The 24,950-nt window shown below is 37.5% G+C and overlaps 1 protein-coding gene across 1 annotated transcript in view; it reads right to left on the bottom strand.

Annotated features, from left to right (window-relative positions):
- eif2b3 (eukaryotic translation initiation factor 2B, subunit 3 gamma) overlaps positions 1-24,950 on the bottom strand; it is a 64,890-nt gene that overhangs the window by 26,565 nt on the left and 13,375 nt on the right. The window contains exons 4-6 of the mRNA XM_041802462.1: positions 16,387-16,546; positions 16,064-16,175; positions 1,166-1,255 (exon numbers count right to left, since the gene is read on the bottom strand). Coding sequence (XP_041658396.1) covers positions 1,166-1,255; positions 16,064-16,175; positions 16,387-16,546 — 362 coding nt within the window. The remainder of the gene's footprint in view (positions 1-1,165; positions 1,256-16,063; positions 16,176-16,386; positions 16,547-24,950) is intronic.

The following is a 24,950-nucleotide window of genomic DNA, read 5'->3' as shown; positions in this document are numbered from 1 at the left end:
ACTACCTCCAGAAGACCCAAGTGAACATTATTGAGTGGCCTGCACAAAGCCCTGACTTGAATCCCATTGAAAATCTGTGGGTGGAACTGAAGACCAAGGTTTATGCCAGAGGACCATCAGATCTGGAGGAGCTTGAGAGATTGGCCAAAGAAGAATGGTGTGGGACTTGGCAAATACTTCAAAATTAAAAAAATTAAATTCTCACAGGAGGGCTAATCTAAAGGAATTAGTCAAAAATGTTTTCAAAATAAGGGCCATAATGCTTTAATACAACCTTAAATCAGGATGATAGCTGCTTGCTGCAATGTCCAATTCATACTAATGGTGAAACTCTATGTTTGTACACTTCTTGTTATGATTGAGCAGGCATCTTGCTGATGTTTCCAAAGGCATTCTGGGAGATTTCCCATAACACTCAGTTTTGGAGTGTGCCCCTGAAAAATCTCTGTTTGAGGGTGCCATAAACCCCTAGCGCATCACCTTACCTCACAGAATCAGGACAACCAACTCCGACACATAAATGCGCGAAATGCTTTTTTTTCCTGGCAGTAATGCTGCCTCTAAAGGTCAGATTGTCTCTTATACAGTGGAAAAAATCAGTGTGTTTAGAAGCATTTCACTAAGATCTGAGGAACATTCTTATTCTAGATGTTTAGGTTATTTGTGACAAAGGTCCTTACAAGGACTTTTTTATTACACCACTTAGACAGTAATACTATTACTCTAATTGACTGAAAAATAAATACAAGCTAAAATCATGTGATCCTTTGGTTTTTCAGACACTAACCATGCATGTATTTCTGAGTTGGCTCCAGCAGTCCCCTTGTGACATTGCTCCACTTCAGAGGCTAAAGGCCTTACAGCCTGCCTCAGTGGCACATAGTAAAACAAATTAACACCTCGCTGGAATACCCCGCTAACAGGACCTTTCAAAGCCTTACACACCATGTAACCATATTTAACACTTGCTGCAGATTAAGCAGCCAATGTGAATGTCTGTTTGACTGTGAGGGTTCATGTCTAAGTGTATGCCTTAAATCGATACCTATACTGGTCACGATGCAGATACACAGACTGATTATTTTAGTGTAAACTTCAAGGTAGGATAGCAGAAAGGTTACTAAAGTGTTTATTTGTGTATTTACAGATTTCAGTGTGAACTCACTTGTTGTCTGCTAGAAAGTCCACCACAGCTTTTTTCAGGCAGTACAGGTGAGCATCCACGAGTCCTGTTTTGATGAGCATCCTGGGATGTCTGAAGGGAAAGCAGAAAAATACACAATAAATGCAACGAATGAAAAAAAACAGACTAAATGTGTAAAAAAACATCCCTTTTTATTAGCTCCCAAAGCATTAAAAACATTTTTCTCTGAAATTTTACCCATATTGGTTAATGAAAACAAATACTGTTGGGAGGGCTCCTATGCACAAATTTGAAAACAGCGATGTACTGGCTACTACTTGAAGACAACTTGCATCTTACCATGTTTTATATTTGATTCTTTTTCACTAAAACCTTTTTAATTAACTTCTGCTTTACAAGCAGGACAGAAGTATTTGATGAAATCCAGACGGCACAGACATACATAAAAGCCAAAGAATAGTGACATCTGTCTATTGTCCTCTGTCAGTCACCACAGATGTCGCCCCACTGAGCTGCTGCTGTGAGACAGGTTTATGTCGGCTGGGAAGGGTGGGGTGGGGGTCGACACACAGGCTTATGAACTCATGCATTCACTCATTCACACATTAGCTCACACAGACACACACTCCGCGGCCTGAGCCATGTGACATTTATGAAGCGAGAGCCAAAGAAAACCATTTTATCCTCCAGGTTTTAATAAACAAATCCTCCCTCACTCCTTCATCCTCACAGACTACCTGTTCCCCTCTTCCTCAGCCATTCAATCATTAGATCATAAAAACTGCAGGGTGCATTCAGGAGCATACCTCTGCTTTTACATGCTTTAGTCCATTTACTACAAATCACAATTTTTAAAAGCATGCTTCAATGATCTGCTTTTAAAAGTTAATAAAGTGGTCTGATTCTCATAAAACAAAAATCAGCACAACTTTGACTGAGTTAAGGATTTTATGCTCTCTTTTTGCAGCAATGTTCAGTTTACAACGATGTTTTTTTGTACTTTAGTTAAAGCAATTCAAACAAAAAGGGACAATTTAGAATTTTAAGCAGAGTGAAAAACTACATTAAATTCAGTATATATGCCAACAAGGAACTAACACTGCAATGTTGGCTAGCATTTTACATGGTAACGTTTAAAAATTGTCTGATAAAAAGTACTAAATAATGTCCAATTTTTATTATCAAAAAAAGCTGAAACCCATACCATAGTAAGTTACGGTTAAGTAAAGTATTTCAGCATTAACTGATCAGGATCCAAAACAGCACTTGCTGATGTTGTCTGTTGGGATAACAATCACACCCAATCAATCCTTTAGATTAGAGCTAGACTCACTGCTGTCCATAGATAGGTCAAAAGAATCTCCACTTCCTGTTCAACACTAGTATTGATAGACAAACAAAGACTGTCTATCAAAGCTATACAGTGTTTCCCCCCTACTTTATCATGCTTGCTTTAAAAGGAAATGGTGATATACTATATAGAAAATAAACCTTGTCAGGTAGTGTTTACACTAAAATGCCAACTAAATTCTGTATAATTCACTATGCCACAAGCCCATACTGGTCGATGGCTGCAGTGATGGTTGTCCCTCTCATCTCCACACAAGATCTCTGGACCTCAGTCTGAGTGACCATCAGGTTCTTGGTCACCTCTCTTACTGAGACCCTTCTTGCCCAGTCGCTCAGTTTGGCCAGGTGACCAGCTCTTGGAAGAGTCCTGGTTGTGCAAAACTTCTTCTATTTGAGATTTATGGAGGCCACTGCGCTCTTAGGAACCTTCAGTGCAACAGAAATTTCTTGCAGCCTTCACCAGATCTCTTCAGGCAGCTCCTTTGACTTCATGGCTTTTTTGCTCTGATATGCATTGTCAGCTGTGAGGTCTTCTCTAGAGAGGTGTGCGCCTTTCTAAATCATGCCCAATCAGTTTATTTTACCACAGGTGGACTCCAGTCAAGATGTAGAAACATCTTAGTTACAACCAAGAGAAATGGGAGCAACCTGAGCTAAATTTAAAGTGTTTTGCAAAGGGTCTGTATGCTTATGTCAATGTGCTATTTCAGTTTGTTTTTGGTTTCTTTTCTTTTTTTTCTTTTTTTTTTTTTTTAACTGTAGCATCAGGATGATGCTACAGTTTATTAAAAAAAAGTGATGAGGTCTGAATAATTTCTGCACTGTATATATGGTGTTTTTGTGAGAATCCAAAAACATTTTGAGAGAGAAAGACAAATGTCACAGAAAATCTGATATACAATGGAAAACAATTTTTACAGTAAATATAGGAAATTAATGTTAGGAAGCATTTCTTGAAACAAACAACAATAATAATTTAAACTTCTCTAATTTGCGATGACAAATTTCACAACAAATGTCTAACTATCCTGAGAAAGGATAATGAAAATAGTGCAATACTGAAAATAAAAAGTAAAAATGACAGTAATGAGGGTAATGAACCCTTACTCTCTCACCTTAATTCTCTTACAATCCTTTTCTCCTTTTTGAATGAAACTTTTATTTGTTTTAAACTATTTTCTCTTTCATCCTTTTCCCTTTCCTCACCAGGCGTGCAGTTTAACTAGGGTGACTCAGGAGGATTTCTTGGTCACACATATTTTACAACCAGATGCTGAAAGCAATAAATCAAACAGAGTGTGTCCGTCTGTGTAAAGGTATTTTATTCAAAAGCATAAAAACACATGTGCGTACACACACAGACACGCTCTGTGGGAGTTTGTCAAATGTATTTATTCATAAAACATCTCCCAGGTGTGTGCCTCTGTGTGTGTGTGTCGTAGACTTAATGTGGAATTTCTGGGAACACCCAGCATGTGACATCACTGTTTGGCACCTGTGGGTGGGCAGGAGAGAGAGAGAGAGAGAGAGAGCTGGGGAGGTGATAGAAAGGGCGATGGAGAATAAAATCAGGTGTCCTTAAAAAGTTTAGGGCAACAAAATTAAGAAAAGGTAAAACAAGTGCTTGTGATAGTCAAGGATCTCTTAATATTTGAATGCTAGTTCTGCCCAGTGCATCCAGTCTGGCCACAGCTGCTATATGAAGACTGAAGTCTCAGTCACACATGAACACCTGATCATTTCTTGATACTTTCCTCTCCTTCACACATGTCCCACACATCAGGACACTGTCTAAGTTGGACTGGAAATACTCTGTAGCAGGCAGAGCGCAGTCTGCGGTCATGACATCAGGACTACCATCAGCAGTAATCTGATGATGATTTACCCTTACAGAAAATATCTGCACGCAAGTGCTGCTAATCTACCTGACACTGTCTCAAAAAAGTGAGTTTCTAGATTTCTGACTCCTTGGATTGCATCAGAAATCATTAATCCAACTGCTAATCAAAACAAAAATGTAAAAAATTGTTTTTTCTCCTCTTGAGGGCAGCCTGAAAAAGCATGTTTTTACTTATTTAAAAAATTACATCATGATGTTGTCTGACAAAGTAAATCACAGTAAATCGGGTTGTCGCCTCATATCATTAGAGTATGCCAGAGTGAAGCATATCAAAGTGAGCCTCTGTGTAACTTACTATCTACAATTAAACCAAGACTCATGAGAAACAGAAGAACAGGTGCTCCAGGAGATGTAATAAACAGAGAAATGACAGCATTTCTTTAGCAAACATATCTGAGAACACAAAGTCATTGGTGGACATTGTTTAATGTTAACCACTGGCTACACCAGAATTACTAAGGTTTGCAAAAATTCCCAGAGGTATATGATGATGATGATAACTGATGGGTTCAGAGATTGCTACAATGGAACAGTGAAAATCAATATTCAAGCAACTTACGCAGCGAGTGAATATCAAGCAGACACTCAAAATAGGAGCTGCAGTAACTGATTATTTTGTTATAGAGTATTCTGTTAATTCTTTAATTGATTAATCAAGTAATCCAGAATGGAAAATTCCATGCTCAGTATTTTTGTTCACTTTTGCCTCAAATGAGAAAAGCAGATGGGTTTCTTCAATAAACTACAACTAGTTTATTTAAAATAGCCTTCATTACACTGGACACAGGCATTCTAACAAAAATATCTTAAAATTTGCACTTCAGTCCCAATGACATAAAACTTGATTTTAAAATAAAAAAGAAATAAAATTAATTAGTGGTATAAATATTGCCAAAACTATGTTTGGAGATCCTCTACCTAGAAAGTTTGCTAGCACTTTATTTATTATATGAAGGTTGTTTGTATGCTCCCATCCTGTCATTAAGTTATCATTCTTTTGTTAAGGGCCCTTAATTTATGAAAATCATTTTAACATCTGGCACTTTATGCATGAATGTAATAGTTCCCATTCTAGCAAGAAATTTGCAGCAGAATTTAACAGACCCAGTGTGTGATGACCTAAGTGTGGTACATAGTGAAAACTTCATCATTCTCACCATCTCCCCCTTCCTTTTGTAAGAAATTAGCTCTTTATCATACTTCCGTTTCTCCCCCTTAAACTGTGTTTTATTATCTTTAGCCTGTTTTGTTTCTTCAGACTCTTTTTATGTGTCACCCATTTTATAATGTCTGGTTGAGGCTTTAATCATGTGTCAGCGCGTCGCTGACCTTCACCGACTTGCTCTCTTCCATTTACCCGGTTCTTTCATGCCATGTAAATCCACAATGTCTCCGTTTGCTGCCTACATTGCTTATACAAACATGAGTGCTTCTTCAAAAGTCAGTTTCTCTGACAGCAGCTTCTGCTGTATCCTGACTTCACTTATGCCACAGATAACATCTCTTGACACCATCACAGTCGCGTTCCAGCTTTCTCGGTTCTACCAAATATTCACCCACACTTGCATATTATTGCAGTGCCCTCTGTTGGCACAAAGATGAAATGGCTACCACAGTCACTTAAAAACACAAGAGAAGTCCTTAAATTATGAAATTTTCGGATTTTACTGAAGATCTGCACATATTCTTGTGTTTTTTGTAATGGCACCAGTTTCATACCGGCACACTGAATAAGTCTTCTGAGAGGTATCGAGGGCAATTGGCACAATGGTGTGGTGTACAAATCAACACGGACACACACCGCCAATTACAGTAGCAGGATGTGATCTATTTTTAAAAGGGCGATTTCTTAATCCACTATAAAAATATTACTTTTTAACACCATCCCCTGACTTGGAGGGAACATTTTTAAGGTGTAAAGCTGCTCCTATAACCTGTTGAATCCTGACTGATGAACTCTGACCTATTGGTCTCTCTGCCTCGGTCACTGTCTGTGGCAATAATGTGTTTCTATTTGATAAGCATCTATTTATTAATTAATCTGTAGTCTTCTTTAATGCTGAAGCCTTTTTTAAAACAAGCTGTTACCGACTTGACAGTGCCGAATTTGACCCGTAGGCTGTCTGTGCAGCACAGTGGAAAACTTACATTTTTTGAACCTTTCATTACAAAACCGCACCATAACATCAGTGTAATTCTGTAACTGCCAGACTGCAAAAGACAGTGCATGCCTAAAAGATGCAGGATGTGGACCTGTCAACATTACTGCATCATCTTCTCTCTCCTCCTCTATGGTTTTCACACCTCGGACCATCTTTACTGCGCGATGTCCATCGTCAAACCACGGAAATATATGTATACATGACTAATTTTAAAAGAAGCCCAGAGACAGATAATTCTCCTTGAGGAATTTTTGTAATCAAGTGACTTGAATTACCCGTGGAATCATTTCAGCCTTTACCCAAAGTGAAAATTATTTCAGCTTCATCATGGTAAATGTCTCAAGTTTTTAGCTGCTGCATCTAAACACTGATCCACCCAATTTCAGGAGAGTTTTTGATTGAGGAGATATTTTCCTAGGAAATTCCACAAAAACTGCAGATTCAGCCCTCCTTGGGTAATTACTGGAAATTTTCCAGGAGTGTAGCACATGTGTGAAAGTAGTCAAACAAGTGATTATCAAACTATCTTCAGCCTGGACTCTAACATGCAGTGATGTGATGAATTAGATCTGTGACAAATGACAACACCTACTGAAATGGGATTTCCTTCATACACAGACAGTTCTTACAATATGTGATGGCTTCAACAATGATCATTGGTCATATGTAAGTTTTTCAGTCAACACTTCTGACAGAATCCCATTTCTAATACATGTAAACATCTTACTTTTCCTCACAGCAGCACCATGTGGTTTCTGCTTGCACTGTGTGCTGTAGAGCTCAGTGTGGAGGAGAGCAGGAATTTAGTGTCTCTGCAGGCAGGGATGACTCAACCCCTGGATTAACGACTGAATACTAAAGTACCATTAAAGTCCACAGTGGGAGAGAGGAGTCACATCTCTCTCTCTCTCACTCAAACACACACAGCATAATGTCTTATTTAGTTACAACTTAAACCCCACAGAGGAGGATGACTCAGAGGCAGCAGATTGACTGTTAATACCCTCATTAGTCAGGTTTCCACTACAGAGCCAACAGGCCTGAAGGCCTTACCATTTATTCAGGGCATTCCAAAATTGGCACCAAAATTAAATGTGTGTGAAACTTTTAAAACCACCTCAGTCCAATTGGTGCTTTTTTAATTAATCTGACTCACTCATTTGAACTTTAGTTGGAAGTGAAGACAGCACTGCTGGTGTAGTAAGGTCACTATTGAACACCTAACCCAGAATCAGAGCCCAGGTATTAAACCTGCTTTCTTGTCAGACACATAATGGAATTAAACTAAAATAAAAAACAAGGAGAAAATTTCTCTCTTTTGAGTTAAAGTTTCCAACATGGAAAATTAAATAAAACACTTCTTGTTTGGGGTGCTGGTTCAGTTCAATGGTTGAAACAAATATCCAATGTTTGGGAACCGTATCTCTTGACGCAACAGCCTCAGGTTTGACCATTTACACCATGTCATCTCTTACTTGCTCATCCAACTCTATCACTGCCCTGTCCTCTAAATAAATGCATAAAAATAAAAATATAAAAAATAGATGTTCAGGACTACATTTTGTATTATCAATTATTTAAAATTATAAGAAAATGGAAAATAAAGACCAGACAAACATGTTGGCAGTCATGACAACATGTTATAAATTACAGCTGGCCAAGTCTGTCAACTGATTCAAGTTCTTGAAACATTTGTTTTTGTCTTTTGAATACCAAATCTGCTGTTGAACAACAAATTGGCCTTTTTATATATAAATAAAGATACCCTTAAACATTTTTATTAATAGTACTATTAAAAGTGATGGTACTTGTGAAATTAGTAATACATTTAAAGAGTACAGCAGGTGCCTTGAATTTGTCAGTGAGCAGTACATTTGTTAGAACATGCTGATTTTCACCCATAAAATGTTCAGTTGAATTAATTCTGTTTCTTCATTACACAACATGAAAGTTTATTTCGGAAGGACCTCCACATGCACAATTTGTACAAAAAGAGATTGAGACTATTTTTTTTTTTCTGTGTCATCATTAGAAACAGACATAAACACATCCTCACAAACATCATGGAGGTCACTGTGGCTAAAACATGGGGGAAAAAAATAAAAACAAGCACTCACATTTTCCTTGTAGTGAAGCAAATTATACCAAACTATCTGTAAAGAAATTCCAGTCTAGTTTTAGAGCAGGTCACAGCACTAAGACGGCCCTCCTCAATGTGACCAATGATTAGTTTTTAGCAGCAGATAGAGGGGAGGGAGCCATTTTAATTCTTTCAGATCTCAGTGCAGCTTTTGATACCGTTGATCATGCTATTTTAATTGAACGTCTTAGAAACTGGGTGGGCATCAGGGACACTGCACTTAGCTGGTTTTATTCCTATCTTTTAGAGCGAACCTTTGCGGTCACCATAGGTAACCACTCCTCCTCTACCTCTACTCTTATCTGTTCGGTTTTAGGCCAGATTTTATTTTCTATTTATATGCTGCCCCTTGGCCAAAGCATTAAGAATCATAAAGTCCCCTTTCACTGCTATGCAGACCACACACAGATATACCTGCTCCTGAGACCTGAGGACCTGAGAAGCCTAGCTGCTGTCATAGACTGTCTGAATGATATCAACTGCTGGATGGCACAAAACTTCCTACAACTCAATAATTCCAAATCCGAAATCATTCTTTTCAATATTCAAAACTCTCCCAATACAATCACAAACAGCCTTGGTCCATTGTCAACAAATATCAAATCAACAGCCTGAAATCTAGAAGAAGAATTTGACTCCAACCTCACCTTTGCAAGACACATCAATAAAGTTTAACAGTCACGCTTTTTTCATTTACGCACAATTGCCAAAATAAAACCAATTCTTCACCAGTCAGGTATGGAAGAGGTAATCCACGCTCTCTTTTTTTCCTGTCTGGACTATTGCAACTCTCCCCTGTCAGGTCTCAGCCAAAAATCCCTCTCTCGCCTTCAACTGGTTTAAAATGCAGCAGCTAGGCTTCTAACCGGTTTTAACAGACGGCATCACATCACTCCAATTTTAGCATCTTTACACTGGCTACCCATTAGTTTTAGAATTGATTTTAAGATTTTACTTGTTACTTTTAAGGCACTGAAGGGTCTGGCTCCAGAATATAGAACTTTTAATCCCCTATGTCCCAGCCTGCAGCCTCAGATCCTCGGGTGGGAACCTGCTGGTCGTTCCAAAGTCGAGACTCAAATCTAAGGGTGACAGGGCCTTCTCCATCAGAGCCCCTCGACTTTGGAACGACCTGCCCGAGGAGATAAGGCACGCAGAATCATTGACATCTTTTAAATTACTTCTTCAAACTCATTTTTATAGACTTGGTTTAATGTGATGTCGTCTTCTTCTTATTTGGTTTATATCTTCTCACAGATTCTTACCTATTTTAGTTTAATTTCCTCTTAATCTCACCTTTACTTCCTGTCACCCTCACTTTATTTCCTTGCCCCCTGGCTGATTTTAATCGCTACTGTCTTCCTCACTTTATTGCTTTTATGTCTTTATTGCTTCCCTATTGTTTACCTCTGTTATAATATTTATCAATTTTACTGCTTTTACAGTTTTAGAGCTTGTTTTACCTTGCTTTACTATCTTTTTTCCCCTCTTATTTACATTTTTATTGCCTTTTCTCGTTTATCTCCTGTTTTGTTTTTACTCCTACTTGTTTCTTTTAATATCTCACATCTTTAATTTTGGTCCTCTTGGTCTCAGCCTGTGTAGCTGGATTCCTGCATTGCCTGGGTTCCTATCGTTTTATGGTACTTGATGTCTGTGTCTGCCTGCATCCTGATGATGTTCATGATGTCTTAGCTGTGGAGTACGGTTTAATGTCTGCACTCTGATTGATGTCTGTGATGTCTTAGTATGCATGGCATCACATGACGTCTACGTTTTGATGTATATTGACGTTGATTAATTATTATCTCATCCATATTTTTGGTTAGTTTCTTTAAATGTTTGGATTCTGCTGATGTTGTCTGCATGTCACGTTTTATTCACATTTTAGTCATTTTAAACCTTTATAGTTTTAGTTGACATATATGAGAGAAACATTTTAGTCTTTACCGCACTGTTATGGAAATTTAAAAGTCTTTATCTTTCAGTCTTTACTTTAGTGAACTTTTATTTTCCATTAACTGATTTAATAAGTAACACTATAAAATCATTATCTAAAACACTCATACTATTGCACTATCAATATTTTACTTGATTTAAAATACATACATAGATGAAAACTTTAAGATTTTTTTATTGGTAATTAACGCTCTTCAGGGTCTGTCTCCTTCTTATTTATCTGATTTGCTATCACCTTATGAGCCCAGAAGAGCCCTCGGGTTTTTTTTTTTTGTATTTTAGCACCTTGTTATTTGTTTTTTTTTTTATTTTTTATTTTTTTTTTTCCATTTCATTTCAATTCATTTTATTTTTTATATTCTAACCTAACCCTCAGTGTTTCCTCATTTTGAATCTCAAGATAGCCTTTCCTTAGTTCGTATGTTCCTGGTCTTACAGTGCCCTGCATTTATGACATAACACTCTATGTCCATTTTATTAGGTACACCATGCTAGTATTGGGTTGGGCCCCCTTTTTCTTTCAGAACAAGGAGTTGGAAACATTTCCCAGAGATTTTGGTCCATATTGACATGATAGCATCACGCAGTTGCTACAGATTTGTCACATGTGCATCCATGATTTGAATCTCCCATTTCACCCCACACAAAGCTGCTCTATTGGATTGAGATCTGGTGACTATGGAGGTCACTGGAGTCCAGTGAACTCATTGTCATGTTAGAAAAAACAAGTCCAAGATGATGTCAGCTTTGTGACAAGGTGCATATTCCTACTGGAAGTAGTCATCAGACGATGGGTACACTGTGGCCATTAAGGGGAGGACATGGTCAGCAACAGTATGTAGTTAGGTTATGGCATTTAAACAATGCTGAATTGGTACTAAAGGGCTCAAAGTGTGCCAAAAAAAATATCCCCCGCACCATCACACCACCCCCAGCCAAAACATTGATACAAGGCAGGATGGATCAATGTTTTATGTTGTTTGACCCTACCATCTGAATGTCACAGCTGAAATCGAGAATCATCAGACCAGGCAATGTTTTTATAATCTTCTATTGTCCAATTTTGGTGAGCCTTTGTGAATTACAGCCTCACTTTTCCTGTTCGTAGCTGACAGGGCTGGCACCCGGTGTGGTCTTCTGCTGCTTCTTGTCAACTTATGCATTCAGAGGTGGTTATCTGCATACCTTGGTTGTAAGAAGTGGTTATTTGAGTTACTGTTGCCTTTCTATCATCTCGAACCAGTCTGCCCATCCTCCTCTGACATCAACAAGGCATTTTTGTGCACACAACTGCCGCTCACTGGATGTTTTCCCTTTTTCAGACCATTCTCTATAAACCCAAGTGATGGCTGTGCATAAAAATCCCAGTGGATCAGCAGTTTCTGAAAAACACAGACTAGCCTATTCAAAGTCACTTAAATCCTCCTCTCTCCAGTTCTGATTCTTGGTTTGAACTTTAGCAACTCATCTTGACCATGTCTACGCCTAAATACACCAGGTAATTGCCATGTGATTGGCTCATTAGCTATTTGTGTTACCAAGCAATTGAACAGGTGTACCTGATAAAGTAGCCAGAGAGTGTATTTGCTAATGATGTGCTTGGATTGTGGGGTGCGGGGAGAAGGGAAGTTGGGATGGAGTGAGGTCTTGTTTTCTTCTCTTTTCTTTTTTAATTTACTTGTTTGTATGTAAAGCACTTCGTTCTTATATAAAGTTTGACTGACTGTAACAGAGATCCTGCTAGACTCTGTTACTAGCAGAGTAAGCTGAGGAATTGAAACAGCATTATTGCTTACAAGTAGCTTAAATAGTGTTGTGGACAGTTACATGACAATGAGTAAATAATCAGACAGGAATTGGTTAAAGATTAACCAATTTAGATTTAGTCTTGTTTCAGTCTTCTTAATGTAAACTAAACTTATTTTTCAACAGTTTTTATCCTCAAGGACCCATTTTTAGCTGTTAGTGTTTCTCATAGGAAAAAAAAAGGTAGTTGACCATCACTTTTAGTTGTAGTTTTAGCTGACTACATTAATGCTTTATCAGAGAAATTGTAATTTTGATTCAGCTGACTGCCCTGTCCTGCATCTGGGGAGAATCTGACAGGCGGAGCAGTAATGTATGAAGGGAAGCTCAGTCGGAGTCTTTTCACACTCTTTAAGCCATTTCCAGGTCAAACAATCTCATATGTGCAGACTGTGTTGAGCTAACACATCTATACCATGTGTAAACCCAGGAGAAAAAAAGGACAATAACAGAAAAAAGGACATTTGCAGGGGATGAACCACAATGAAAGGAAGAAGCTCCACGTTGGTTTCTTTATGAAGGGATGACAAGAAGAGAGGAGTAATGGCTGAAAGACTGTACAATAACTCTCTAGACAAAACGCAACAACTTTCAACTGAGAAAAAAGAATCACACATTGTGCATTTATCTTTGAGCTGCATATTAACATGCATTTAAAAGAAATGTTGCTTTGAATGTCAGCTCAAAATCAAGGCTTAGAAAACAGCTGTTGTTGATCAGAATTTTAAAAAATTCCTTTAAGAAAAAAATCAAGGCATTGAATTATACATGAAGTAGTTCCCTAATGCTAATTTATGAAAGGACAGCATGAGGAGAGTATAGGATGTGCACTGACATATGGTCCATTGACTGGAGGATTCCAATAAGCTGAACAATCAGATCTCGTACAATGCTCTCGTGCAATCCAGAAGTCTTAACTGCATGCTGAGAGTTTTTTGTATCTGTTTCACATGCTAGTGTGACATTTGTGTATAAATGATCAGAGATGATTTATACATTGGAAGTCTTTTATCGTAAGCCATAAATGTTTAGCTGTGGGCTCATATTTCCATAATAGTGTGGCAATGTGAGTGTTTTTTCTCCATCAAAGTCCACCTCGAGGTCGCTTTTCTTTGTGTTCATATAAGCATTAATGCATGTAAGCGTGTAAGAAAAAGACAGAATGTGTGTGTATATATATGTGTGCCCATGTGTGCGTGGCTGAAGATTTCCCTGTGCAGGGAAATATGCAAGCAGCTGCTCAGGTTCCCCTCTTATTGGCCGGAATTTACAGTGGCTTTGGCTCCATGAAGTATTTACGAGCTCCCAAAACACCCACTCTCACACATACGTTCACTTCAGGACTAAGAAACAAAAAACCTACCTAGAGTATTCTTCCTGTAACAAAAACTCCACACAAGTCTGCCTAAAACACACTGACTGATTAGAAACCAAAACATACACTCACTCATAAGCCTGTTTCTCAGAAGTTCGTGTCTAATGAAGTAGTTTTATTTCATATTCAGCACTTTTCAACTCTGTTGTTTCTAGGGCCTAACTACTGTATACTGGGAAAAAGCTGCGATATATTTTCTTTTTACATCCATTTTTTTAATTAAACCTTCACCAGATATATGCTGTGTGTTAAATGTAGATTGATTACATTTTCAATCAAGCAGTTACTATAATTTTTTGTAGGTCTTTAACTCAATTTTGGATTACAAATCTAAACCCCATCCTACATTTAACACACACTGGATCCAGCCTCTTGACAAACACTCTGATGGCCGCTCTCACAACTGTTAATCTGAGACACCTTTTATCTCAGAATGAAATACACGCTAAAAATTTTGAAATAAAACTAAATTAAATTTTGGTTTAGGGTTAGGGTAAGGTAAGGGTTTGGATACCAAAAGTTAAAAACCTGACCAGCAAAACTTGATTAAAAACATAAAATAAAACCAAGTGAAAAGTCTGCTAACAGGAAAAAGCCTTTCCTCTTTGAAAACATTCCAACACAGCCAGCGTCACTTACATAGCTCCATTATTTGCATAAGCTATGTAGATAACGTACAGTGCTTAACAAATTTATTAGACCACCACCCAAAGCAAGGTTTATGCCACAGCTGCCCTAAATTAACGGCATTGGTAATTACCAAAATCATGTTTTATGTTTCTGCAATGGTTAATACACCAATATGTTGAAGCTCTTTAACCCAAATGATATTTTTAATGCTGAAATATAATTATCATTGTTATCCATGAATTTTCAAATTTACTGATTTACAAAAAAAACCTGAAAAAATAGTAAAGCACATTATTATTTCTTGATTACTATGTCAAATTATAGTTATTTACTTGCATTCTTGAACAGAAAAATTAGTTTTAGTGGTTGAATGTTATGCTTGATTAATTTCTGACTTCTCAGAGAAGCCCAGTGAACTGGCTCAAATTTGGGAAATTCAGTTTGAAATCCCTCATTCCTGTTCAAAATGGTAAAATGTGGACAGCTCACTGAAAATGAAAGAGCCTGCATTAAAGCACTTCATGATGCTGGATGGTCTCTGAGACAAATATGACAGGTGGTCTAATAAATTTGTTAAGCACTAGCTATGTAGCTAACACAGCTAAAGCTAAGCTTACAATGCAGCTATGCAAGTATCGCATGTATCTCAGAAGCTAAATTAGCTTGAGCTATTTTTGCTAAAGCTCACATTGCTTAAATAGGTAACTACTCAGCTATGTTGCTGCTTAGCTATGTTGCTCACAAATCAGCTATGTAAGCTACATGGGTACATTATGTATGTAGCTATGTAGCTGATTTATTCATCTTTATTTCTTATTTACCATTTTTGGACAGAATAGGAAACAGGGATGAGAGAGCTGGGGAGAGACATGCAGGCTATAGCCACAGGTTGGATTCGAACCCAGGCATACATGGGGTGTGCCTTAAACCACTAGGCCACCTGCACCCCCATGTAACTACTTTTAAAGCGGATTAATGCATAATTTAATCTTGGATTAGACTTCTGACCTTTTTCTCTGTTTTATTTATGAAAAGCTTCTCAGTCTGTAATGTCTGCAGTGTGGCTACTTCATGAATGTCAAACCAGACTTTGTTTAAGAATAAAGTTGAATTTTAAAAAAAATTTAAAACTGGATTTGTGAGAGTGGCTGTCAGAAATGTGCAGTCTGCAGCTGGAACCCTCTCACTCTGACACATAGAGAGGGAGGAGCACGGAGAGTGGAAAAAAAACGGTGGATTAACACATTTCTTTGTAAACTTATATAAACTTGTGGCCCATTATTGCGTTACTTACATATCATCACCCATTTCTAATTGTATTTGAAATTCTGTCTACTCGGCATGATCAATCCTGTATAATTTCTTTAATTCTCTTTTGTATAATTTGACAAAAACTCAATTTGTTGAGTTACTTGCTGGAGATTAACCATAAAAAAAGTATGGTTTTTGTTTCCATTAAACAGTCCAGCAGTGGCAGAATGTATGCTTCTGGTCACATGACTAACATTTTAAGTGACTTGTGCTTACCAATGAATAAATACACAACAAGTGGTAAGAAAAAAAAACCTGTAATTTCAGGCTTTTTAAAGTGACTTACTTCCTCATGATAGACTTCCTTATTGACAGACCGTCCTCCAGATCAGCCTCATTTGCCATGAACAAAAGCCTTTTTCCTGACTGGTCCACTCCCACAAAGTCTCTCTGCTCCGCTGGCAAATAAATCACAAACACAAAAATATAAGATAGCTGAAAGAAAAATACAGCAAATTTTCTACAGTTGTTCTTCACTTAAAAATAAGAGAAAGTCCATTTCCCTTTTCTAACATTAGGGAAGAGGGAAAGTTCATATTTGAACACATAAAGAGCTTCACTGGAATTAGCCTTTAAAAATAGTGTCCTGTGATTTATTTTTCCTGTTACCTGTCTTTTTCTTGCCCTTCTGTCCTGGGACTGTCTCTGTGAACTCATGGGCTTTGCTCATGAGCATGGCCAGTGTTGCATTATGGGCCCTGAAGAGATCAACCACCTCGTGAAGAGCCACGTCTGTTATCAGGTCACAGCTGACCACCAGGATATCCGTCTGATCAGAGAGAGAAAAAAACAGTCAACTCCTTTTTCCCAAAACCTTGTTTATTTCAGTGGAACGGTAACAAACAGTTTGATTATGACTCACTGCTTCAACATCAAAAGACATTCCAGGTTTCAAAACTGAGGTTTCTTCCTTTTATCTATTTTGGAATAAAACCTGCTCACCTGTTGGGATTTTAGAGACATTTCTAATTTGACCCCTCCTCACATTAAAGTTGACAAAAACACAGAAATGCAGGAGCATAGTTTTCACAGTGTTTATAAAGTGAGGTCTGCTCTCTCATGACAGTCATTCACACAGACTATACAATAATACAAGTGGCGACATCGCTCCACATAAACACCTTGGGACACCAGAGCTTGGATTATACTATTTATCAATACTCACAACAGAATCTGGCTCACTAAGCAGAATTTTATAACAAACAGAGAAATCAGAACGTGAAGGTCTGTTTCTAGTCAACATGGAGATATTCCAAGTTCAGCCAAACACTTCATAAAAACTCCGATGACAGTAGGTAATGAATCCGTCTTTGTTTCACTGTTTTTGTTTGAGAATGAGTCTGGTTGTCCTCAACTGATCTGTTTCTGTGGTTAAAGCTGGCTTGATTATAAGAAGGTTGAATAACAGTTGTCTTACTATCATTTAGTTGTATACAATAGCTAAAATTATAGACAAATTACAAATATCAAACAAAAAACTGAAAATTAAAAGGTATTCATATTCATATCCAGATGACACCAAAAATCTCATAACTATTGCTTGCTTCGGATGTCTTTGCAAGGTATAGAACTGCTGTAAAGTGGATGCACAATGCTAGGTCAAGAAGAACTGCTGGGGTGGTTTCTTTATCAGTATGATTTGTTGTACAAGCAAGGGATGAACACGAGACACAATGACCTTGATGACCTTCAATGTTCAACATTCAAAATAATATCAGATCATCTTTGAGTCATACTGAATGTTTGTGCAAAGTCTGAAAAAAAAACCAAAAAAAAAACTTTAAAGCATTTTTGAGATATTGCATTCAAAAAAGGGATAATCATGAGGCTTAATGACCTCAACACTCTGAATTCCAATATCTGATCAGCGATTGTGAACATTTGTGACAAGTTTGAAGGCTATCACTGGCTTAAAAAAAAATCCTTAAAAAAAAGCAGGTCTATGGGATATCTGATTCCACTGTAGCTGGACAATCAGCTGCAAAACAGCAATACCAAAAGAAAGCAAACAGAAAAGTTTAGATATGGGAAGATATTTTGGGGTTAATTCACAGAGCCCTTACAAACATTAATTCTTTTTATCTGTACTTTCTTTATTATGGCATAAAAACCATAAATAGTTAAGCAACTTTTATCTTTTAATACCATATAATTTTAATAAAATGCTGTGTAATAAATTGTCATCTCCAAAATTTCCTACATTAGTAAAAGGTGCCTCCTATTACTGTTGCAGATATCTTAACATGGTAAAAGAAAGCTGGAGATATAGTTTTCAATGTCTTTAAGTTTTGGTTTTAGGTCAAGAGAAACAATATGTTGTCATTTTGTGTTATGATGTGCAGGAAGAAACAGCAAACCTTTGATTAATCAACGTACAGGACATCTTCATTTTCACCACAAGTTGTAATCATGCTTTTTTGTTTTTGTGCTCACTTTTCAGATTGTGTAAACAATTTCATCTCTGTGTGAGCAATTAAATTCTTGAAAAAATACGTAGTCCAAATCTTACACTGACTGCACAAATATGTTGAAATTAGGGCTGAAACGATTCCTTGAATTATCCGAGTGATTCGATAAAAAAAAATCCTCGAGGCAAATTATCTGCTTCAAGGCTTTGCTTAAATCAGTCATGTATCCATACAAACCCATGCTGTAAGCTTGGACATCGCGTCGTGTTGCACAGCGTGCTGTGTTTCACACGGACGGCTGTATGTGTGACACAATGTACTTGTTTTCGCTGTTACTATAACGAAACATGCATGATACAAGGCGTGAAAATCACGAAGAAAAGAGAAGTTGATGCAGTGATGTTTATAGGCACTCGTCCTGTGTTTTTACACAGCCACTGGCCACGGCTTGTTGGCAAGTATGGCACTATGCCTGCACTGGTGAACCTACACAGATCTCTGAGTTAACGCACTGCCTGCATGACTCGCTGGTGTAAGACAACACTCAGTTTGTGTCTGCAGACTTCAGAGAATACCATAAACTTCTCTGATTGATCTGATGGTTTCACAGAAGAAAGAAAGGCTTCACGATTCAAGTCCTGCTTTGATGCTTTCCCTCTCTCTCCCTCTCCCTCTCTTCCACATGCGGACATTATACATTTAATTATAAATTATTCAAAATTCAGTGCACTGACGTCTTGATTGCAGCGTATTTTTCAAAAAGTTTCAGCATCCCGAATAATTTGATAAGACTTATATTGATAATGAATTGACACCAATAAAATAGAAACACGCTATTGCCACAGACAGTGTCTAAGACTAAATAGGTCAAAGTTCATCATCATACAGTCAGGATTCAACAGGTCATAGAAGCAGCTTTATCCCTTAAAATGTGCTCTCCATGTCAGTGGATGGTCTTAAAAGGTCATATTTTTATGGTGGATGAACTCACAAACAAAAAATGTGCAAAAATTAAAAGCGAACAACCTTTGAAGAACAGACCATATTCCTGTAATCTAAAGGTTCACCTTTCAGACATCATCAGACCGCTGAGTGAATGATGGAGCTTTATTCTTGCCATGATGCGAAATATTGCATTCATGTATAAAGTAGAGGATGTTAAAATGATTGTGTCCCTTTACTTCAATGACAAATCGGAAAATAAAAATAAACTATTATAGAGGAAATAAAGTGTTGGCGTCCAAAATTTCCTGGGAGAGGACCCTGAAAACACCAAATATGGCATAATGTAATGTACTGTAATTATTTAACTTACTTTCCTTTTAGTGGAGGGAAGCCGTGATCAGGCTGATGTGTTCATGTTACATGGACCTGTTAAAATTCGAGCAGCGGCATTCAGGACTAACTGTACACAGAAAGACAATTCAAATGTAAAGTGCATTTCAGTAGCCAAAATGTGTAGAAATTGAAACATGAATTCATGACAAGATACAAACAATCGCATCTTGGATAAAAGCCTCAGACGATAAAACTGGATTTGACAGAGTTTATTTGTTGATCCAATTTAAAATCAAATCACAGTCTATAGTTACACCAAGATTAGACACTGTGGGTTTAAAATAAGGCAGAAGAGGGTCCAGGTCCTCGGGAGTAGCCATTACAGTCTCCACTGGGGCCAAAAATGATAAGTTCCATTTTGCTTTCATTATAATTATGAAAAACTCAGGGCCATCTAGGCTTTAATTTCTTTTAAACAGTCTAGCAGTTGTTAAATGTAAATGCCATCATTATTTTTTAAAACCAGGTATATTTTTGTGTCGTCTGTGTAGAGGCAGTATTAAATAGAGTGTTTTTAAAAAAAAATCAACCCAAAAGGGAGGAGGTAAGGGAGAACAGGATAGGTCCTAGAATGGAGCCTTGGAGAACTCCACAGTATATGGAGGCACAAGAGGAAACACTGTCACCTATTCGCACTTGGAAACATCTTTAGAGAAGAAGACCTGAACCACGTAAGGGTTGTACCCTTTAAACTTACACAGCAAGGATGGAATTTAACTTTATTGCTACTTTCCACTGTGGTGAAAGATTCAAAAATCTAATGGCAAGAAATGTCTTTTACCAGCCACTCTATCTTAACAAGCACTATTATTCAAAAAGGTCTAATATGCTAATCAAGGCTTATAGTATTCAATGTATAAACTATTTTGAAAGAGAGATGGTGCAAATGTTCCAAACTCACGTTATTTTTTGACCAGTTTGTCTTAAATTCGGCCATGCAAACATTTGCTGTGTATCCTACAGGGGCACTGTCAATCCATAGGTATCTTCCTGCATTATGAGTGCAAGACATGTTACAATTTATTATTTGGTGCAAAATTTCTGCACTCAGTAGGAAGAAGAAGAAGAAAAAAGGTGTTTCATTTATGCTATTTACTGTAACGAAATCCCTATGTTAGGTTAGACTACTTTTATCTGCCTGCTCCAGTGGCCCGTAAGTCAAGCAGATTCACTCAACACTGCTTCAAAGTATCTGCACTTGGCTGAAGGTGGGTGCAAATTTGCCCCACTGCTACACAGTGTTTGAGACGAGCAATGAGAGTTTTGTGATGAACTGTGTCAAAAGCTGCTGCTCAATCTAAAAAGCATTAAAAGAGCTGAGTCACCAGAAACACAATCAGTGGTTAAAAAAGATCATTAAACACTCTAAAAAGTGCAAACTCAGTGCTGTGAAAAGCCTTAAAACCAGAATACCACAGATGCCATTAACATCTAGAAAAGACTGGAGTTGAAGAAGATCTGCTTTCCCCACAATTTAGAGATAATGGGAAGTCCTAAAGTAACGGAAACATTTGTTCATGACAGTGAAAGAAAATCCCTGTAGCATCAACCCCTCAGGGATCATTATAAGACTAAAACTCAAACTATTTTCAACATCCTAGCTATGTAATAATATGTCAACCTTATACCTTTTAAACTCTGTCGATACACAGCCTGTGAATTCCACTTCAGTATCACTTACACTGACTGCAACAACAGAGAACACAAAACCTACATCAGTTAATTTAACTGGCCTCTGCTGATGCTACATGTCTGCATGTGTGTGAGTGTGTTTACATGTGGGTGTGCCCACATTTGTGTGTGTTGGTGCGGTATCCATCTGTCTGTCCAGTGATGAAGGCTGTCAGCATGAGAACTAATCCCACCATTAGCACCAGCCGACTGAATGACAGTGATATCTTTGACTCTGTCTTTGACCAAGAAAAGACAGAAAGAGAGACTGGGGAGAGAGAGGGGAGTAAAAATAAGTACGCATGAAAGCGTGTTGAAAAAAAAAAATCTTAAACACAAAGGAAAAAAAACATCTGAAACATATATAAACAAAGATGGATGTAATAAAAACAGATGAGAGACAGCCTATAGACTAGTGGTTCTACTCATTACCAACAAAATATTAGTATAAATTAATTGTGTGGCTCTAAGTACACAATATAAGGAGCGATAAAGCGGAGAGCTTTTTAGGGCCCTGCTAAATGTAGGGCCTATACCCTGAATAACAACCACTATTATCAAAATAACAAAGTTGAATTTTGTTTATTTATTCTGTAGTAAAATATAGCCTTTTTTCAAAATGTAAACTCCTTTTCTAAAAACAGAATTACCTTTGTTTTAACAATAGGCAGACTGAAATAAGCCATTTAAAAAGTAATGCCATATATCAGGATGCCAGAAAAAAAGTAACAAAAGAAACAACTTTGGTGGGGAAAAAATCATTATTGCAAAATGATGCAAAAATGGGCAGCATATGGTGAAAATGGGTTAAAACGTCTAAATATATAAAAAAATAACTGGCAAAGAAAGTTGTGAAAATTGGTTAAAAGTGCCAAAAAGCTAGCATAAAATGGCTAGAAGTTGCAAAAAGGCTCTTACATGAGTAAAATTGTGAAAATGGGTTAAAAATCATATGTTGCTAAACAGGGTTTAAGCAGCAAAACATGGTTTACAAGTGGCAAAAATGGGTTAATAGTGGCAAAAATGTGTTATATTTGGTTAAAAGAGGCAACAAAGCATTGAAAGTGTCATAAATTGGTGGGAAAAGTGGTGAAAAGGTGTTTTAAAACTGGCACAATTAAACAATTTTAATACAGACCCAATAATAGCTTTCAGTTCCAAAATGAGGCAACTGTTATCTTGGATGCTAACACCAATGCTACTGGTCCAGTACACATGCACTGACACTGCTAATAAATCACAACTGGAAGGGTCCATTTTCTGGGTTTTTCAGGGGCACAGCAAATTCTGTGGGCAGGCCTTTTCACAGCTCTATCATCCAAAAATATTTCAGAAATATAACCAACACTTTATCTACTTAGTGAGACGAACCACATTAAATGAAGAAATAGAAGAAGTCCTGACACTGTGTAGCACAACATATCCCTTTATCTCTTTCTCAGTTGTAATTGCTCAAAATAAAACACAAAAAACTTTGTGCATATTAATAGTTCATACCACAAGCTGATCTGAAACACTGAAAAGATCTGCAGGTAGGGGGTTGTTAGGAAATTACTGAGGACTTTTAAAAAATGTTGAAGAGCTCAGTGAAGTTTTGTATTTATGTGTGCATGTATGGAGCAAAGACTGGTCTCAGCAGGGTCAGGGATCATGTAGTTGACCTGGAGGTAACTCCCAACATAACCTGGTCTGGAGCTGGCGACAGGAAGCTGCCAAGGCAGAGTTGGAGTTGTCTGCAGGAGATCTACTGACACTGAGACTGTGAGACCTTTCAACTCTCTCCTCCCTCAAACACACGCTCAAACACTCACACACATCCAAAATACAAGTATGCACACTCAAACACAAATAGGCCAAAACTAGTGTCTGCACAAACCACACACACACACACACACACACACCCCCACCCACAAACACACACACAGTCACACACACAGAGTCAGGCGACAGCAGAGTGGAGTCAGCTGGAGAGACCGAGACACTTTAGCCTTTCAACAGCCAGAATCTCTGGACAGGTCAGGACCACACACACTGATGAACTCACATGGACACACACCGAGGTGGCTGACAGAACTATGGCTTACACAATCCTGATCCTCTTCAACAAGAACTAAAAACTCTGAATGTATGGCTTGTTCTGCACATTTAAAAGCCTTTTAATAATCTTTGTCATTAATGCTGTGTTTGTTTCTCAGAATTTATATTTGAAGATGAGTAAAGAGTATATGTTGTAATACATAACATTGCTCATTGATCATGTTTGGATTGCCCATTTATCAATAAAACACAAATGACTTGGCCGTAGGGTTTACTTCAGTATGAAAAAAACAACCAGGCTGTCTTCATGCTGTTGTGTTCTGATCATTTACATTACGTCTTATTAGAGTCTATACATTTTTAATGACTATATTAAAATTAAAATAAAAGTGTTTTTTCCAATGCATCATGTATTACAGTTTTATGTGTTGAGATTGTGAGGATAAAAGTATTGCCTCCAATATCTGATAATCTCTAAAGAATAATTACCCTTCAGCCCTTTTTGCTATAAGCACACGTTTCAGTAAAGATTCGGATAGTACTAAGTTCAAATGTATGGATGACTTAGTTGATGGAATAACAGGTAGTAAATACTGATAGTAGTGATGTTCCTAAGCAAAGTATAATTGCATTAAGCCCACTAGTCTAAAATCAGATAAATACATTCTGTAAACAAACTTCACTCTGCAAAAGTTAAAGATGTCACACTGTAACTGCGCAAAGTTGGTTTGCAGAATGTTATTAATGATAACAGTAATGGCACTGCTAGCCTTGGATCCACTTTGTGGGTTCATATCCACGTTCCTGAGCTGAATATTGTCACACAATACAACTTTCTAGATCAAAAGAGTGCTAAATTGCACTGTTCCAATGAGATGCTAACAGTGCTAAAGCAGTCAATAGTTGTTTATATTGGATTAGAGCATTGTGGCAGCGGGGCAGTAGTCATTAAGATCAACTACAATGGCTACTAGTGACCGGCAGCTGCTTTACAATTAAAATTGATCAGGCTTGTGAGCCTGAACTGATAAAACAATGATAAAAATTTGTTGAACTGACTCATGATTCTGATGTATCTTACTATAATTGGAGAGCTGTCTGTCTGGATATCTGTCTGGATGTCTCGGTTTGCAAACCTCCCTGTTGCTCCAATTGTCCTCCATACTTCTCAGAGGACTTCTTGGCTATACTTAGTCAAAAGTAGAAGTATGACAACATCATAAAAATGTATAGATTTTCTATATAACTCCAAAATGGTGGTTTTTATGCCCCATGGTGGTCCCCCTCAGATCCCCATCCACCAATACAACTGATGTGCTGACCTACAGTGAGTGTATTGCGTCATTTCCTACAGTCCCATCCAAAAGTATTGGAACGGTGAGCATAATTCCTCTATTTTCGCTGGAGACTAAAAACATTTGGGTTTGACATCAAAAGATGAATATGAGACAAAAGATCAACTTTTCAGCTTTTATTTTCAGGTATTTACATCTGGATCTGATACACAACTTAGGAGATATATTTATTTGTAACAGAATACCACGTTTTTTGGTGAGCAAAAGTATTGGAACAGATAGACTAACAACAGAATAAAGTGAGTAAGACTTAATATTTAGTTGCAAATCCATTTCTTGCAATACCTGCATCAAGTCTGTGATCCACTGACATCGCCAAACTTTTACGTTCTTCTTTTGTAATGCTTTTCCAGGCTTTCACCAC

This window comes from Cheilinus undulatus, linkage group 13 (assembly GCF_018320785.1).
Source record: "Cheilinus undulatus linkage group 13, ASM1832078v1, whole genome shotgun sequence".
Classification (NCBI taxonomy): Eukaryota; Metazoa; Chordata; class Actinopteri; order Labriformes; family Labridae; genus Cheilinus; species Cheilinus undulatus.
This window is presented reverse-complemented; position numbering and strand designations above follow the sequence as displayed.